Source organism: Carassius carassius, chromosome 27 (genome assembly GCF_963082965.1).
Source record: "Carassius carassius chromosome 27, fCarCar2.1, whole genome shotgun sequence".
Taxonomy (NCBI): domain Eukaryota; kingdom Metazoa; phylum Chordata; class Actinopteri; order Cypriniformes; family Cyprinidae; genus Carassius; species Carassius carassius.
The window spans coordinates 28,133,098-28,153,400 of record NC_081781.1 but is presented as its reverse complement, the minus strand read 5'-3'; the positions used below and the strand labels follow the sequence as shown (position 1 = coordinate 28,153,400).

General features: G+C 40.0%; 1 protein-coding gene across 3 annotated transcripts in view; it reads right to left on the bottom strand.

Moving 5' to 3' along the window:
* kcnk2b (potassium channel, subfamily K, member 2b) overlaps positions 1-20,303 on the bottom strand; it is a 65,457-nt gene that overhangs the window by 23,116 nt on the left and 22,038 nt on the right. For all 3 annotated transcript variants that reach the window (XR_009424228.1, XR_009424229.1, XM_059513311.1), the window contains exons 2-4: positions 13,214-13,524; positions 4,523-4,640; positions 232-392 (exon numbers count right to left, since the gene is read on the bottom strand). Coding sequence is in view for 1 of the 3 variants with exons in the window: in XM_059513311.1 (XP_059369294.1) it covers positions 232-392; positions 4,523-4,640; positions 13,214-13,524 (590 nt within the window). In the remaining 2 variants the exon portion in view is untranslated. The remainder of the gene's footprint in view (positions 1-231; positions 393-4,522; positions 4,641-13,213; positions 13,525-20,303) is intronic.

Below are 20,303 nucleotides of genomic sequence, written 5' to 3'. Positions count from 1 at the left end.
GAGGCACGTGTATACGTATATACATTTCCAATGAGCCTAGTTTGTTTATAACGAGAAAATACTTGTAACTTCACAGTGAGGAATTATTTGTACTTATTTCTGATGTCAATTATTTAATGAGTGATGTAAATTACATAAATGTAAAATGTTTATTTTTGTTTAAATAATGTTTAAAGTTTTGTACTGACTGAGCTAATACTTAATATCAATGTAAAATCTGCTTTAACTCACATCAATCATTCCCTCCACTTTAGCAATTGCCTTTCCGAAGATTGTTCCAAGCTGATCTCCCACTCCTGCCAGCAAGAACCCAAACAGAGGAATTCCCAACAGGGCATAGATAATACAGAAGATGCGTCCACCCTCTGTGTGAGGTGAGATATTCCCAAATCCTGGAGTGAAAAAAGGAAAATAATAATAAGTACTCAAAAATTATTTGACAAATGACTTGTACAAACTGTTGTTACCTATTGAGTGGTTGTATTTAGTTTAATACACACATGCATGCATGCAGACGCACACACACACACACACACACACACACACACACACACACACACACACACACACACACACACACACACAAGCTGTTTATTGCAATCATGTAACTTGATGAGATAAGGTGAGATGTGATGATTAAAATCTAAATTGTGCAATAAAAGAAGTGATGAAACACACACAAAGAAAATCTCCAAAGCCTGAATGTTTTATATACATTTAAGATAATAAATGGGTAAGATTTTAAAGTGTCTTTTTATCAAATAACATTTTATGTTTTATGTTATTAATGTGATGATAAGCTGTGTAAATAATGATACAACTGTACATTACACCTTAAATATCTGCCTTGTCTGAACTTTGTCTAAACTCAAAGCAGTTTGTTAGGAACTTTTTCTTTTACTTATGTGATAAGTGATATGTGATAAGTAGCCATATTATATGCAGGATGATGGCAGAATAATTCAAGGTGATGCAAGACCCTCCATTTAGAGTTGGGGTCTATTTTGCAATAACAACCCACTGGACGTACACTATACCTTACTTAAAAGTCAATCATGTGCAAAAAATTTCCATTTTACTTGTGATTGAGTACAGCAGTATGAACACCACAACTATGCATGCATTCAGAGAATCTGCGTCTCATGAGTACATTGTGTTTCTCTAAAGGATTATAGACAACAGATTGTCATTCACAAAATTCCAAAAGATTTTGAATGATTTTGACTGGATATTTAGAAATGACTGGCATGTACTGGATGATATTTCATCCAATATATTATAAGGGGGCATAAATCAAAACATTTGTTAATTAAACTAAAAATCACAAAAAGGAAGCAATCCTGCCAAACTACTGGGATAAGAGGACTGCCTACTTGAGGAAAGAAACACCCCGGGGTACAATAAATATCTCAACTGTCAATTGTCAGTTTTGGGTAATGTAAAACACTAAACCAAATATTTATATTGTGTTGTATTTATTTATTTTTACATTTAATAATACATCTGAATTACACTACATAATTCTATTAATTATTTAAATGTCTATATTTTAATTGAAGAGAATATCATAGTTTAGTAATAGTTTCAAAATAATATATTTGAATTATTAAGTATTAACTAATTTAATTATAATATTTATTAAAGTAAATAATAAAACCACAGCAACAACGTGCTGTCAGGGTTATGTTCTTTTTTGGTTGAGTTTTCTTTGCTCTGTCATGTTTTTCCGTCCTGAGTTCCCTTTGCTAGTTAGTCTCCTTAGTTCCTAGTTAGTTCACACATGTTCTGTTTCCAATTTCCTTTGTGTTTGAATGTTGGAAGTGGTTACGTTTCTCCTACAATCTCCTGAGAGTTCTTTGTGGATTTATTTAAAGGGATAGTCACCTTAGTGCCATTTTGGTGAGTATCCACTGAACGTAAACAAAGTATGCAGTTCGGTGTCAGCTGCTCCTGGTGGAAATGTTGTTTTCATTCAAATCAAAGCATAAATGATGTAACCGTGTACATTGCTGCAGACACAGAACACCATACACTGTTATCGTTCAATGGATAATCTCCAAAATGGCTCCAGGGTGATGCAGAGGAGACTAATTGTTGAATAAAGTGGTTATTTCTGTTTTCTTTGCATACAAAAAGTATTCTCGTAGCTTAGCAAATGACGGTTGAACTCCTGATGTCACATTGATTATTTTACCAATCTCCTTACTATGTTTCTGGATGTTGATTGTGTTAATAACATTGCTGTCTAGGGATGGTGAGAGAGCACTTAGAATGCATCAAAAATATCTTAATGTGTGTTCCATAGAAAAAGTGAAGTGACATTCAGCCAAGTATGGGGACCCATACTCAGAATTCATGCTCTGCTTTTAACCCATCCAAAGTGCACACACACACACACAGAGCAGTGATAACACACACACACACTGAGAACACACACCCGGAGCAGTGGGCAGCCATTTATGCTGCGGCACCCGGGGAGCAGTTGGGGGTTCAGTGCCTTGCTCAAGGGCACCTAAGTCATGGTATTGCAGGTGGAGAGAGAACTGTACATGCACTGCCCCACCCACAATTCCTGCCGGCCCGAGGCTCGAACTCACAACCTTTCGATTGGGAGTCTGACTCTCTAACCATTAGGCCACGACTTCCCAAAAATGAATGTCTTATGGGTTTGGAACAACATGAGGATGAGTAATTAATGACAGAATTTCATTTTTGGGTGAACTATCCCTTTAAGACTATGTTTGTTATTTTACTCCATCGCTGTGTGCTGTACTACAGCCATCATACTTGGAAACAGAATATTTTAAAGAACTCAAATATGATATGATGACAGGAAAAAATAGGTAGGAATACATAAGTGGATGTGGGCTCTCAAGAGCATGAGCTGACGAGTCTTTCTATGACACTCAGTTCATGAAATATAGCCAAAAATGCCAACATTCAGTCCAGTTCATGGACCTTTTATAGTGTGCAATTTATTGAATTTTACAATATATTCTTTCAAAAACTATAAGACTAAATCAAACACTGCTTGCTTGACGTTATGGGTTCCAGACAGAGTTGTCATGCTGCAGTGCTTTTGCTCACTTTGTCTTTACTGTAAATGTTCATAAGATACCTTAAATATGATCAGTTTTCAGCTGTCCCCTGCATGAGCAGTAATGTCACACCCCTGGACTGTTTTTGTTGTTTTCATTCCTCGTGTGTTCTGTGACCCAGTTTTTCCCCATGTCTGATTATGTTAGTCAGTACACCTGTTTCTTCATTAGTTGATTCTCCTCACCTGTCTGTCCCTCATTAGCACCCCTACTTTAGTCCCAGTCTGTCCTGTGTTCCCTGGTCTGGTCTTTTATGCCCCTACATGTGCTCCTGCCTGTTCTGTCCTGGATATATCCTTGTGTGGGTTTGTAAGACTGTTCAGCCAAAATCCCTATTCGGACGGGAACATTAGAGAAATTTGTGTCTTACAGACCCACTTTGTGATTTAAATCCCATACAAATTTGCCAAGTCTGTGTTTTTCTTATACAACCTCTGTAAAAAATCCAGAGCCAAATTACCTACAGTTTTTCGGGCAAAAACTCAATGGTCTTCTGAGAAATCAAATCCCGTCCAAATGACTGTGATTGCTGATATTGTATTATACCAGTGCTGCTGCTCATGTGTTTTTTGGCCTACCTGAGCTACCATTTCCACACTGGTCTTCTGCATGCTGAAACTTTCACTATGGATAGTATCCAATGAAAAAAATTAATTTAGTAAGGAGAGGTAAAAATAACAAAAAATGCTAAGACTGGCCATTTTTGACATCAGCATCAGTCTAGATTTTACTGCTCATTTTCATGGGTTTGTTTTTATCGGCCACTTCTATAAATTCATGGGAAGTCTTTTTAAATTATGTTTTTGTAATAAACTAAATAATATTTATACCCATTTATTAGACATATGTGTATGTGATGCATGCAACCACATCACATCTAAAAATAAATCACGAAATTTCCGACGTTCGATTATAAGAATTGAAATGAATAGTGCTAAAGAAGATCATCATATAACATCAGGTACAAAAATACCCCAATCTCGTCACTAAAAGCACTTGAAGAAGAGGAGAAAGATGAGTCCAGAGGATAACAGCATTCTTTTCCAAGAAAGTTGAGTGCTTTATAAAGTGCATGTATAATTGCCATGCATGTGCTAGGCAATCTGTTAGCTGCTCTTCCGCTGTGGGCAATAAACAATCTATTTCTCTGACATAAATGTAACATTTTTTAACTGTTAATGCTTTTGAGCAGACTCGGCTCCATCTGTCTGCTTGCATCCACTGCTTGACATCATCACAGTGTTCTTAAAAAAAACTCAAATTGACTTCAGATTGCAGCCTCTTGGTTTACTCCGGCAGTTTTAACATACATATTGAGAACAATCACTGTTCTTATGAGCCTTAAACAGAAACAATGGATAAAGTCAAAAAAGATAAGTAGTAGACAGTGTGATGGCTCATGTACTGTATGTGTCTTTTACTACCTATGGTTGTAATAACTGTTCCAGCGAAGAAGAAGGAGTTGCTAAGATCCCATAAACTGCTCTGATTGGATGAGTTTCCTGAAGGGTTCACTCCTGCTCGTAACGCTGACACCACTTGCTGTGATAAGAGAAAAAGGTTTCTATTATTACACAAATTCCAAAAATATTCATATGTTGACACACAAAGTAAAACTGTTTCTGCCTCAGTGTATGAGATATTAAAATATTTAATGATTAACAGACTACTTGCATCAATTGAAATTACAAAAATAATGACCTTATTTTTTATACATATTTACACCTATCTCTTGTAATTATCTCTTCATCGATCACTTCACCAGCATCATGGAAAGTAAAGCCTCTTGCAGTCAATGCTAGCTTATGTGAAAGCAAGAAAGCAAGAAAGCAAGAAAGAAAGAAAGAAAGAAAGATTGAGATCTGTGATTGAGCCGTTAGGTACACTGCTGGATGATGGAGGTGATCAGGGTCACAGAGAGCTCCACTGTGACAAATGTGATCTATTATCTGAATGGCAAAGAGCCTCAGGTGCACTGTTTCAAGTAGCAATCAGCAGCACACTTAAGCAAGGACTGAAACGTCTGTGAGGTTTGTGTGTGACTAGAACACGGACAGATCTGTGAGCTTTCTTAGACTCAACAAAGGGAAATAAGACTTAAACCCAAGTGCTGTATAAAGGAAACACCTAAAGACATAAATGACTTATCTTATCCCCTTTTCCTTGCACACTGATGTCTGAAGTCCAATGAAAATAGCTACAAAAAAGCCACAGTAGAATTGCCTGTTGTATCTATCAGAGGAACAATTAACGTTTTTTTATTTTTTTTTATTTTAGCACAAGCAAAATACTCATATTATACTAGCCACCCACAGACTTGTTTAAGCAAGTGCAATCACCCCTGAAATGGCACTGCTGCTTCCTCTAAATACTGTACTCAGAATCGACCCACAATTATAATTTGCAAATTACATTCAGCACAGACATTGTGGGTGTTTTTTGCATTGCTATAAATGGAGAGTTTCTTTATTGAATCTAGTTACCTGTCTCTCAGCATCAAAGAGGGAAAGGCCAATACAATGTCACATAAAGTGCCACTCTGATGAAGATAATTTGGGCAAAGGTAAATGCGAGGACGAGGGACCTTGTCTTAGGAGCAATTGTGGAAGCATCCACACATTTCCAGTATACATTTCCAGTAAATGTTGCTGTCATTGAATGTGATCATTGTAGGCATGTGAAAATATGAAATATTTCATAACATGATATTTGCTGATTTTTATCTTGGGGTCTTTTCTGATCATAAAAAAAAAAAACGTTGCAGATTTCAGAGTTGTCCTCTTAATAAAAGTTTAATAACTTTTTCACTGGAACTAAATACACTCTCTGAGGGAACACTTCTTTCAGGCATTCAGAGGAACTGAGCCGTAGTTCTTCAGTATGCAAATACCACCACTTCATCTCAATCAGTGCATGCATTTGACTCATTTTATTGATGGCACAGGAAAGGTATAGCTTCTGCCTTTGTCTCCAGGGTGCTGCTACCTTCAGCCTTTTATTCTTCCTCTGTTGCCTTGTGGATATGTTTTCCTAAACAGGGTGGCCGAGCTTTGGCACTTCCTTTCAGTGGACGATAGGCTTTGCTGGTTTGCTCATTGACCAAGGCCCACCCATGAGGCTGTTTGACTGACATGTCAAACAACCAATCACAGATTGTTGCCACAATAACAGACCGTGTGTAAAGTAAAACTATTTTGCTGCGAATTTTTTATATTTATGAAAATCCAGTATTTAGTTGATTCTGATAAGCGCTTGTCTTCACAGTTGTTAACACTATGGCTTTCTTCTTTCGTGAGGAGGTTTGGCGCCACGGTATCTTTGTTTCCAGATGGAACATGCGACATGTGACACACACATCTCCCAGAAATCCTGTCTAATTCAACCAATCAGATGACGACTTCGACACTTCTGAAGTGTTTCCACTTTTGTGTCCCATATGCATCAGACATTAAGCCAACGGACCGTGGCTGAGACTCCATGGTACCTAGCACCGGCATCATGCTTACAGTCTTACTCTGCACTCTGAAGCCATAAAAGATTATCTCAAGGATTTTGTGATGATTTTGTTGATGTCCCTCCTGCAATGCGTTTCTGTCTCCAAGTCAATTTGACTGAAGTTTTCAATCTTTGAGGTAGTGAATTATGAAGCTTATGCATGGATCAATGCCTCTACTGCTGGTCCACAGATCAGTGGTAGCTGCATACCATTTTCATTAGGCCACACCTTTTTAAACTTTTAGACTGTTATGTTTGGCTATACTTCTGTGTGGGAAATTTGAAAAGTGGAACTGTAGTTTCCATCAGTTTTCCATCATGTCCTTAGCAATGCAATTTGCTATGGTCTGACTGATTTCTTTGACTCAGTTAGATTAGGATTCATATGCAGCCTGATGCTGGAATGCTTCTTTGATCCTTGGCTGATCACTGACTTCAGCCAAAGATTAACCAGCACTATATGCATATAAAGTTTTTATTTTTATTTTTTATAATTATTCTGCTCACCAAGCCTGCATTTACTTGATCCAAAGTACAGCAAAAACAGTTTAATTTTAAATTATTTTAAATAACTACAATATAATTGATTCCCGAGATCAAAACTGAATTTTCAGCGTCTTTACTTCAGTCTTCAGTGTCACATGACCCAGAAATCATTTTGATATGCTGATTTGGTGATTATTAATATTTAAAACAGTTGAGTAAATTTTTTTTACCTTTTGTAACATTATACACTATTCCATTCAAAAGCTTGAAGGCTTGGAGTGATTTCTTCCTTTTCTTATTTTTTTTGGAAAGAAATTATATATATTTTTTATTTAGCAAGGATGCTCAAAATTGGATTGCTCAAAAGTGATGATAAAGACATTTATAATGTTACAATTTATATTTAAGATAAATTCTGTTCTTCTGAACTTTCTGTTCATCAAAGAAACCTGAACAATTCAACTCAGCTGTTTTCAACATAATAATAAATTATTAATGAGTAGCAAATTATAATATAAGAATGTTTTCGAAGGATCGTGTGACTGGAGTAATGATACTAAAATATATATTTGAAATCACAGGAATAAATTACATTTTAAAATATTTTCAAATATAAAACAGTTATTTTAAATAGTAAAAATATTTCAAATGTTACTGTTCTTGCTGTATTTTGGATCAAATAAAAGCAGGCTTGGTGTGTCACGGCTTACGCTGCTGGAAGGAACACGGAGCCAAGGGATAAATGAAACAAGGATTTATTAAATAAAACATAGGCAAGGTAAGAAGCAAATAACAGGTGGCAAGTGGCAAGTAGCAGGTAACAAGTGGACAAGTAGACAAGTAGACGAGTAACAAGTAGACGAGTAGACCCGACAAAACAGAACTGAAAGGACAAGGCTTTTATACAAAGGATAATTGGGAAAACACAGGTGGATGGCATGACTTAATTAACAGGGACAAAAAACACACAAAATGAGTCCAGGTGTGTGACAGTACTCCCCCCTCCCGGTAGGTGCGTCCTCGCACCGTAGAAACAACAAAGGGAGGCCAGCAGACAGGGACCACAGAGGAAGGAGCCAGGGAGGAGATGACGGAGGGAGGAGCCAGGGAGGAGATGACGGAGGGAGGAGCCAGGGAGGAGACAGGAAGGATCTGAAGCAGGAGGTACCCAGCAGGACCCAGGCCACATCCATAACGGCCCAAGGTGGGGCCGACGGAGGAAGGAGCCATGGAGGAGGAATGGTCACCGACTCCAGGGACTCGACCCACGGCAACGGAGCAAGTGGAGGAGGAGCCCGAGGCGGAGACGGAGAGCCGAAGAGCCAGGGTGACGGGGAGGAGCCGGAGGTCCTAGGCGGAACTGATGGCTCTGGTGACTGACGCGGCGATGTGGATCCGGAAGGCCGCGGTGAGGCCAGAGTGACCGAGGACTGAGGTGTAGCCGAGGGGATGAAGGAGCCTGACGGAGCCGGAGGGACGGAGGGATGAGGCGAAGCCGGAGGAGTGGAGTCCCGAGGCATAGGATGGACGACGCCAGACCAAGGCGGAGCCGGAGGGACGAGGGAGCCAGGCAGAGCCTGCGGACTGCCGGGCCACGGTGGAGAGGAAGGAGCTAGGAGCTATGGTGGAGCCGACGGGTCAACGGGCCGAGGCGGAGTCCAGGCCTCAGAGGCTGGAGGCGGAGGTGAGGGAGACGCCGACCAAGGCGTCGCTGGAGGATGGCGGTCCCGCTGAGCTCGCACCACAATGATGGTAGGCTGAGGGCGAGCAGAGGGGCAGCCAGACGACAGCGGAGGAGGAGGCAGGAGTGGGTGGGAGGGTGGGAATTTTGGAGGAGCAGGCATTGGAGTAAGCTCTGGGGCTGGAGCCCTTCCTGGGCTTAACGGAGGATCAGGAGCCCGTCCTGGGCTTAACGGGGGTTCAGGAGCCCGTCCTGGGCTTAACGGGGGATCAGGAGCCCGTCCTGGGCTTAACGGGGGATCAGGGGCCCGTCCTGGGCTTAACGGGGGATCAGGGACCCGTCCTGGGCTTAACAGAGGATCAGGAGCCCGTCCTGGGCTTAACGGGGGAACAGGAGCCCGTCCTGGGCTTAACGGGGGAACAGGAGCCCGTCCTGGGCTTAACAGGGAATCAGGAGCCCGTCCTGGGCTTAACGGAGGATCAGGAGCCCGTCCTGGGCTTAAAGGAGGATCAGGAGCCCGTCCTGGGCTTAAAGGAGGATCAGGAGCCCGTCCTGGGCTTAAAGGAGGATCAGGAGCCCGTCCTGGGCTTAAAGGAGGATCAGGAGCCCGTCCTGGGCTTAACGGGGGAACAGGAGCCCTTCCTGGGCTTAACAGAGGATCAGGAGCCCGTCCTGGGCTTACAGGAGGATCAGGGGCCCGTCCTGGGCTTAACGGGGGAACAGGAGCCCGTCCTGGGCTTAACGGAAGATCAGGAGCCCTTCCTGGGCTTAACAGAGGATCAGGAGCCCGTCCTGGGCTTACAGGAGGATCAGGAGCCCGTCCTGGGCTTAACGGAAGATCAGGAGCCCGTCCTGGGCTTAACGGAGGATCAGGAGCCCGTCCTGGGCTTAAAGGAGGATCAGGAGCCCGTCCTGGGCTTAACGGGGGAACAGGAGCCCGCCCTGGGCTTAACGGGGAATCAGGAGCCCTTCCTGGGCTTAACAGAGGATCAGGAGCCCGTCCTGGGATTACAGGAGGATCAGGAGCCCGTCCTGGGCTTAACAGAGGATCTGGCATAGGTGCATTGGAAACCCCCTCATTTTGACCCATTTGGCGCTCCACATTATGCTTCCTCGTGGTGGGCAGTGTCGCCGGCTCTCGCACCTGGTCTGACGGGTTGCTCTCTGGCTCTCCGTCATCGGTGGGCTCGGGCTTATGCCTCGTACCGTGGGGAGATTGTACGCTGGGCTCTGGGTCCAGAGTGGACCTGGCGAGATCCTCCATTGGGCCGACCGTGAGAGGTGACCCATTTCTCACCAGATTCCACTCTATAAAGGCGGCGAAATCCTCCCGAGGACCATCTTCGGGCGACAAGCGCGTGGTCCGGGTAGCTGGTGGCATTAGCTAGGAAGAGAAACCGTCTCGTATGGTCCTCGAGAGAAAGTCCCTCCTGCTCCAGCAGGAGGAGGAGGTATTCGGGGCGATAGAGGGGATCCATTACACACTACGGAAAGAAAAAGACTGTGAAAAAACGGAAAACAAAACGGAGGGAAAACACGCAGTTTTTTTAACTTTTTGGGTCGGGTCTTCTGTCACGGCTTACGCTGCTGGAAGGAACACGGAGCTGAGGGATAAACGAAACAAGGATTTATTAAATAAAACATAGGCAAGGTAAGAAGCAAATAACAGGTGGCAAGTGGCAAGTAACAGGTAACAAGTGGACAAGTAGACAAGTAGACAAGTAGACGAGTAGACGAGTAACAAGTAGACGAGTAGACCCGACAAAACAGAACTGAAAGGACAAGGCTTTTATACAAAGGATAATTGGGAAAACACAGGTGGATGGCATGACTTAATTAACAGGGACAAAAAACACACAAAATGAGTCCAGGTGTGTGACATGGTGAGCAGAAGAGTTTTTAAAAACATTTAAAATCTTACTGTTCAAAACCTTTTGACTGGTATTGTATATTAGCCTATAGTTTGAAGTTTTCATATTAATTAGGTGAGACTGAGACGATTATTTGACAGCAATTTCACATTTATTGTTTGTATAAAGGCTAAATACAAAAAAGCTGAACATTAACTTATTTAATTTTTTATTTTTTCTAAAATATTATTTGGTTTTAAATGAGGTGTCATAGACTTGAATTCATTTTTCATAAGTTTGTATAACAGACATCTGTTGTGGGCAATCTTGGCAGTTTTTATGAGGCTTTTTTAATAGTGTTCATATTGATATTGGAATTATATCATATCGACCGAAATGTAGAAATATATTGTGATATAAATTTTGGTCATATTGTCCAGCCCTGAGCCAAACACACATTAGATAAATGTCTTGATATTTAAAGTGTCATTACAGATATTACTTAATTACAGATTATTACCCAAATAATTGTTTTTTATCAGTACGACAACAGTATTGTTTTGCATTTTGTCATGGATAGTATAAATATAATATAGCATTACCTACATATTTACAAATAAAACAGTTAATTCAGTGTCATGTACACTGAACTTGAACTTGATATTGATATCATTTCTCTGCCACACTGCCATTATTAATTACACAACTTAGTATTAGCTGATTTACAGTATTTTAAATGCAAAACGCAAACTTTAGCACAGTTAGTTGAGTTTTAACTATCTTCAGCCGCTGTACATGCAATCAAGCTGCAGATTACATTTACATTTTACTTTATTTTTGCGTCTTAGTAGTCACTCATTGAATTGTTTCTAAGAGCCATGTCTATATAGTATTTAAATAGGTGGAAAATAGATTCGTGGAAAATTTATCGTCCTGATTTGTACTGGATAATTGTAAAGACCGTCCTTCGGATGAGATGTTAAATCAAATTCCTGACTCTCTGTGATCACTAAAATATCCCATGGCACTTTTTTTAAAGTGTAGGGGTATAGCCTGAGTGTCCTGGCCAAATTCCCTCCACTGGCCCATTTCAATCATGGCCTCCTTATAATCCCCTTGCATTGAATTGTGTCTTTCTCTCTCCTCTCCACCTGTAGCTGGTTTGTGGTGACTGCACTGCTGCCATTGTACTGTAGCTGCCATTGTATCATTCAGGTGGATGCTGCACATTGGTGGTGGTTGAGGAGAAACCCCCTCTTACGATTGTAAATTCATTTAATTTCAATTCTAGCAAAAAAGTTTGAAGTTATCCTTTGTTTCAGTGCCACTTTCTATCCAAGTGTCTTACACAAAGTGGAATTTTCTTCAACCAATAATCCACTTGCATTTCTTTGGAATCCAGAATATTTCCAAATGTCCAACTTCACCATTTTGGAAGGGGGAAAAAGCTTCAGCCATGTTCTTCCTTCCACCATACTTCTCCATGTTTTAATTTTTGGGCCCAGTGGTGGGGTTTTACAAAACCATAGGGTATGGCAGTGTCATAAATTACTAAGCATTAAAAAAAAAAAAAAACATGTTATGAAAATCAAGCTCAAATGGAGTTAATGTTTTTGACCAGCGAATGACGGAGATCTGTGTTTTGTCTGTCATTATAACGGCCGCATCTGAGGCAGCAAGTGCATCACATTATAGCCTATGCTTTCATCAACTTACAGGTTAAAACATATATTGTTTCTACTGTATATGGTCGCTTCGTTTTTCTTGTTTAATACACTTGGCCAAAATCTCATGATATAGATGATGAAGCATTATATGCACAGGATATTTAAAATGTAGCCTACAAAATAGCCTATATAGGCTACAACTAGACTGCAAAAGCTATTCTCTGCACTTCAAACACACACACACACACACAAACCATTAGCCTTTACGAGACATAGTGTTTTAGTGAAGAAGACACTGTAATAATTCAAACATCAGTGATTATTAACCCTTGCATTGCGAACAAACTGAGATCTGTCACCAAGCTGTGTGCTTCACGGCACTTCGTTCTGAATGGAGGTGGGATGAAGTTACAAGGTTTCCCTGACAGTTTGACAATCTCTTTTGAATGCTTTTCATTGGTTACATATTTGTAAAACCTTCAGACAGACACAACGAAGACCAATGTCAGTGATTTAAAACAATAATATAATAGAGAGTTTGAATTTTCCACGGCACACCTGACTGGGCTATGGTATGGCCCTGTTTGGGTCTATAACAGAAGGCAAAGCTTCTCCAGTGAAAAAGTGTTTTCTTTCTTTCTTTCTTTTACAACATAAATTGTCATAAACTGAACAGGGCTGTTTTCCATAATCCTTTAGTTTAAAATGGAAACCCAGCCCAGGATCAGACAGGCCAGTAAATGTTACATTCAACAATGAAAATAAATCAAATTCTTATTTTAAAGATGAAAATAATAAGTAAAATGAGCCCATGGCATCAATTCAATATAACAGGACATTTGGGATAGATAAATAATAAACCTAAAATGTGTAACTCAAGTAGCCCAAAATGTGTTTTGTCCAATAATTAGTTTGTGTGCCTGTTAGCTGTTTCACCTTCACTAAGTTTTCCAGGTCTGATGAGTTGACACATGGATGCTGCTCAAGGAATTCCAGTTTTTCCACCAGGATGGCCAGTTTCTGGGACATCTCATGGGGCTGCTCCAGCTCTTTAAACACAGTTGCTCCGACGATCAAGTACAGTACCACCAGCAGGAAGACGCTCAGCACTGTTTTCCAGCGCATAACAGTCACACGAGGCTCAAAGTCATCCGGAGACTTCAGCAACACAGGCTGAGCTGAGAACGACAGGCGTGGTTTGGAGTTGTGAGTGGCTGTTTTAGGATCAAGGAGGTCGGGAGCAGCCACTACCAAACAGAAGAAAGAAAGAAGAAAGAAAAAGAAAGAAAGAAAGAAAGAAAGAAAGGCATAATATAAAATTATATTTACATCAGTAGTCCATAGTGATCAGTAGTCCACTGATAAACAAAATTTTTATGTGTCCTCTTATTTAATTTCAAAAAATTGCACAGAATAAATCTGTAATGCCAAACTGAATTAATGTGCTAACTGCATTTCTAACATCTGACTGTGTTAAACAAATAAAATTAATCATGAACTTTACTTTATGCTTTTATGAAACTATAAAAAAATCTATAATAATCTATAAAAATAGATAATAATAATAAAATAACAAAAAAAAGTAAAAAAGTATTTGTTAAAGGGCAAAACCATAAAGAGATATCAGAAAATTCATTTACTGCTATTTTCCATCTTATTGGGACTCAAATAATAATAAGAAAAACTGCCAAAACTGATTTATTGAAGTCAAAACAAGGACGGAATTAGTCTTAGCGCGAGCACCACTTGCTGTGAGGCAGAAGCGACCAGCTGGCAGGATTCCTCAGCCTTCCTTGAACAGTTATGTTGCATTTCCTGATTTACTTAATGTATTCGGCATAAGGGTGGCTGTGATTGGATGATGACAGGTGTCTGTGGTCATTCTCAAGTCAGCACTGTTGCTGTTGTATCAGTCAGAGGTTAGCTGTCAAGAAACGGGACAAGGGAGGTCTCATACAGGCATGGCCGGACTAATGCTGCATCAATAGATTCTGCCATGCTTCTCATTGACACATTTAAAAAGATAATGACAAATTCTCAAATGTTCACACCTCATGTCTTTACAGAGGATGATGGTATATTACCATATGAATGTTCCACTAAATTATGCAATCATCTGATGAGTTTTGAGCACTCTCTCTCATCTTACTGCCATTACACATAGTGTGGAAGAAATGTTATTAAAATTATTTTAAGTAAAGTTAAATAAAGTTTTTGTTTTCATAACATAGATATGCCTATGGTATACTTAGCCTATCACACAAACAAGAGTTTTTTTTTAATAAATATCTGCACAATCGCAAATCAAGTCAAGTCACCTTTATTTATATAGCGCTTTAAACAAAATACATTGCGTCAAAGCAATTGAACAACATTCATTAGAAAAAACAGTGTGTCAATAATGCAAAATGATAGTTAAAGGCAGTTCCTCATTGAATTCAGTGATGTCATCTCTGTTCAGTTAAATAGTGTCTGTGCATTTATTTGCAATCAAGTCAACGATATCGCTGTAGATGAAGTGACCCCAACTAAGCAAGCCAGAGGCGACAGCAACAAGGAACCGAAACTCCATCGGTGACAGAATGGAGAAAAAAACCTTGGGAGAAACCAGGCTCAGTTGGGGGGCCAGTTCTCCTCTGACCAGACGAAACCAGTAGTTCAATTCCAGGCTGCAGCAAAGTCAGATTGTGCAGAAGAATCATCTGTTTCCCGTGGTCTAGTCCTGGAGGTCCTCTGAGACAAGGTCTTTACAGGGGATCTGTATCTGGGGCTCTAGTTGCCCTGGTCTCTGCTGTCTTTCAGGGCAGTAGAGGTCCTTTCTAGGTGCTGATCCACCATCTGGTCTGGATACGTACTGGATCCGGGTGACTGCAGTGACCCTCTGATCTGGATACAGACTGGATCTGGTGGCTACGGTGACCTCGGAATAAGAGAGAAACAGACAAATATTAGCGTAGATGCCATTCTTCTAATGATGTAGCAAGTACATAGGGTGTTATGTGAAGTGTTCCGGGTTCCGGTTTACCTAATTAATGCAGCCTAAAAATCCTTTAACGGATTTGGATATTAAAAGCATATTAGTATGTTATGTGTAAGCCAGGTTAAAGAGATGGGTCTTTAATCTAGATTTAAACTGCAAGAGTGTGTCTGCCTCCCGAACAATGTTAGGTAGGTTATTCCAGAGTTTAGGCGCCAAATAGGAAAAGGATTTGCCGCCCACAGTTGATTTTGATATTCTAGGTATTATCAAATTGAGTTTTGAGAACGTAGCGGACGTAGAGGATTATAATGTAAAAGGAGCTCATTCAAATACTGAGGTGCTAAACCATTCAGGGCTTTATAACTAATAAGCAATATTTTAAAATCTATACGATGTTTGATAGGGAGCCAGTGCAGTGTTGACAGGACCGGGCTAATATGATCATACTTCCTGGTTCTAGTAAGAACTCTTTCTGCTGCATTTTGGACTAGCTGTAGTTTGTTTACTAAGCGTGCAGAACAACCACCCAATAAAGCATTACAATAATCTAAACTTGAGGTCATAAATGCATGGATTAACATTTTTGCATTTGACATTGAGAGCATAGGCCGTAATTTAGATATATTTTTGAGATGGAAAAATGCAGTTTTACAAATGCTAGAAACATGGATTTCTAAGGAAAGATTGCGATCAAATAGCACACCTAGGTTCCTAACTGATGACGAAGAATTGACAGAGCAACCATCAAGTCTAAGACAGTGTTCTAGGTTATTACAAGCAGAGTTTTTAGCTCTTAACACCTCTGTTTTTTTCAGAATTTAGCAGTAAGAAATTACTCGTCATCCAGTTTTTTATATCGACTATGCATTCCATTAGTTTTTCAAATTGGTGTGTTTCACCGGGCTGCGAAGAAATATAGAGTTGAGTATCATCAGCATAACAGTGAAAGCTAACACCATGTTTCCTGATGATATCTCCCAAGGGTAGCATATAAAGTGTGAAGAGTAGCGGCCCTAGTACTGAGCCTTGAGGTAATCCATACTGCACTTGTGATCGATATGATACATCTTCATTCACTGCTACGAACTGATGGCGGTCATATAAGTATGATTTAAACCATGCTAATGCACTTCCATTAATGCCAACAAAGTGTTCAAGTCTATGTAAAAGAATGTTGTGGTCAATTGTGTCAAACGCAGCACTAAGATCCAATAAAACTAATAGAGAAATTCACCCACGATCAGATGATAAGAGTAGATCATTTGTAACTCTAAGGAGAGCAGTCTCAGTACTATGATACGGTCTAAATCCTGACTGGAAATCCTCACATATACCATTTTTTTTCTAAGAAGGAATATAATTGTGAGGATACCACCTTTTCTAGTATCTTGGACAGAAAAGGCAGATTCGAGATTGGTCTATAATTAACTAGTTCTTTGGGGTCAAGTTGTGGTTTTTTGATGAGAGGCTTAATAACAGCCAGTTTGAAGATTTTGGGGACATATCCTAATGACATTGACGAATTAATAAAAGTCAGAAGAGGATCTATGACTTCTGAAAGCACCTCTTTTAGGAGCTTAGATGGTATAGGGTCTAACATACATGTTGTTGGTTTAGATGATTTAACAAGTTTATACAATTCTTCCTCTCCTATAGTAGAGAATGAGTGGAACTGTTCCTCAGGGGGTCTATAGTGAACTGTCTGATGCGATACTGTAGCTGACGGCTGAATGGTTGCAATTTTATCTCTAATAGTATCGATTTTAGAAGTAAAGTAGTTCATAAAGTCATTACTGCTGTGGTGTTGGGAAAAGTCAACACTTGTTGAGGCTTTATTTTTCGTTAATTTAGCCACTGTATTGAATAAATACCTGGGGTTATGTTTTTTTTCTTCTAAAAGAGAAGAAAAGTAATCGGATCTAGCAGTTTTTAATGCTTTTCTGTAGGATAGGTTACTTTTCCGCCAAGCAATACGAAATATTCTAGTTTTGTTTCCTCCAGCTGCGCTCGATTTTTCGGGCTGCTCTTTTTAGGGTGCGAGTATGTTCATTATACCATGGTGTCAAACTGTTTTCCTTAACCTTCCTTAAGCGTAGAGGAGCAACTGTATTTAAAGTGCTAGAAAAGAGAGAGTCCATAGTTTCTGTTACATTATCAAGTTGTTCTGAGGTTTTGGATAGGCTAAGGAATTTGGATACATCAGGAAGATAACTTAAAAAGCAGTCTTTTGCGGTAGAAGTGATGGTTCTTCCATACTTGTAACAAGAAGTAGAATTGACAATTTTGGCTATATGAAGTTTGCACAAAACTAAATAATGATCTGAGATATCATCACTTGGCTGCATAATTTCAACACTATCAACATCAATTCAAGACACTGTACTAATTCAAACATCAGTGATTATTAACCCTTGCATTGCGAACAAACTGAGATCTGTCACCAAGCTGTGTGCTTCACGGCACTTCGTTCTGAATGGAGGTGGGATGAAGTTACAAGGTTTCCCTGACAGTTTGACAATCTCTTTTGAATGCTTTTCATTGGTTACATATTTGTAAAACCCTCAGACAGACACAACGAAGACCAATGTCAGTGATTTAAAACAATAATATAATAGAGAGTTTGGATTTTCCACGGCACACCTGACTGGGCTATGGTATGGCCCTGTTTGGGTCTATAACAGAAGGCAAAGCTTCTCCAGTGAAAACGTGTTTTCTTTCTTTCTTTCTTTTACAACATAAATTGTCATAAACTGAACAGGGCTGTTTTCCATAATCCTTTGGTTTAAAATGGAAACCCAGCCCAGGATCAGACAGGCCAGTAAATGTTACATTCAACAATGAAAATAAATCAAATTCTTATTTTAAAGATGAAAATTACATACATACATACATCTTCTTCCGCTTATCCGGGGCCGGGTCGCGGGGGCAGCAGTCTAAGCAGAGAACCCCAGACTTCCCTCTCCCTAGACACTTCCTCCAGCTCTTCTGGGGGGACACCGAGGCGTTCCCAGGCCAGCCGGGAGACATAGTCTCTCCAGCGTGTCCTAGGTCTTCCCCGTGGTCTCCTCCCAGTGGGACGCGCCCGGAACACCTTCCCGGGAAGGCGTCCAGGAGGCATCCGGAACAGATGCACGAGCCACCTCAGCTGACCCCTCTCGATGTGGAGGAGCAGCGGCTCTACTCTGAGCTCCTCCCGGGTGACTGAGCTTCTCACCCTATCTCTAAGGGATCGCCCAGCCACCCTGCGGAGAAAGCTCATTTCGGCCGCCTGTATCCGGGATCTTGTCCTTTCGGTCATGACCCAAAGCTCATGACCATAGGTGAGAGTAGGAACGTAGATTGACCGAAAGATGAAAAAGATGAAAATAATAAGTAAAATGAGCCCATGGCATCAATTCAATATAACCGGACATTTGGGATAGATAAATAATAAACCTAAAATGTGTAAAAGTCATTACTGCTGTGGTGTTGGGAAAAGTCAACACTTGTTGAGGCTTTATTTTTCGTTAATTTAGCCACTGTATTGAATAAATACCTGGGGTTATGTTTGTTTTCTTCTAAAAGAGAAGAAAAGTAATCGGATCTAGCAGTTTTTAATGCTTTTCTGTAGGATAGGTTACTTTCCCGCCAAGCAATACGAAATATTCTAGTTTTGTTTCCTCCAGCTGCGCTCCATTTTTCAGGCTGCTCTTTTTAGGGTGCGAGTATGTTCATTATACCATGGTGTCAAACTGTTTTCCTTAACCTTCCTTAAGCGTAGAGGAGCAACTGTATTTAAAGTGCTAGAAAAGAGAGAGTCCATAGTTTCTGTTACATTATCAAGTTGTTCTGAGGTTTTGGATATGCTAAGGAATTTGGATACATCAGGAAGATAACTTAAAAAGCAGTCTTTTGCGGTAGAAGTGATTGTTCTTCCATACTTGTAACAAGAAGTAGAATTGACAATTTTGGCTATATGAAGTTTGCACAAAACTAAATAATGATCTGAGATATCATCACTTGGCTGCATAATTTCAACACTATCAAACATCAATTCCATGTGACAGTATTAAATCTAGAGTATGATTTCGACAATGAGTAGGTCCTGAAACGTGTTGTCTAACCCCAATAGAGTTCAGAATGTCAATAAATGCTGATCCCAATGCATCTTTTTCATTATTGCAAATGTACAATAAACAACAATTTACAGAGTAACTTTCAGACACAACATTCTGTTTTGCTCTGTCAGAAAGAAATCGCACGGGACACATAAATTAAGCCATATATATGGGACGTCACAGCTAATACGGAATGGTTGGCAACCGAGTACCATAACAACAAAACTCTTCATCATCTGATGCCAATGTTGTCACAGTTATATTCCATATGATTCTGTTTTTTCAGTTCCTTTTGATTAACTTGTCTATGAATTTTAGCCTCTCTTTGTTCTATGTTTGATGTTGTTCATGGTAATGTGTAGCTTTGTTTCCCCTTTTTATTAAAACTCTTTGTGAACTTTCTTCTTTTTGCGTCCATTTCAATGTCCAGAAACATTCCATTTACACAAGTAGGCTCTTACTGTCAGGTTTGAGCTAAGGGATGAGGTGAGGACTCAAGTACAGAGCAATAATATGTTTTATTACATTTCTAAAAAAGAAACAAAACTATCCCAAAAGAATGGGGCAGGAACCTGGACACAAGGGTGTTAAAGACAACAAATTCTCACAGGACTGAAAACACAAGGGAAGGATAAATAGGAAACCAAACAGTGAGGATAACAGTGATGACAAGTGGACAAATTATCAAATGATCAGGTAACAAGAGAGTTCAACAATAGAGAGAAAAACACATTGCATTTAGAAACAAACAAAAAGCCATCTGTTCACATAAAACAAACACAATAACACATGGTCAATGAGACCACTCACAAGCCATATGCTAAACCAAACACGACACAAGAAAACAAAAAGGCATGAGACAAGACTGCATGGTGAGAGAATGAACACTTATTATGTGTTCTCACAACAAAGGCAAAACATGTAGCATGAATGTCTGAACCCCTGGCAC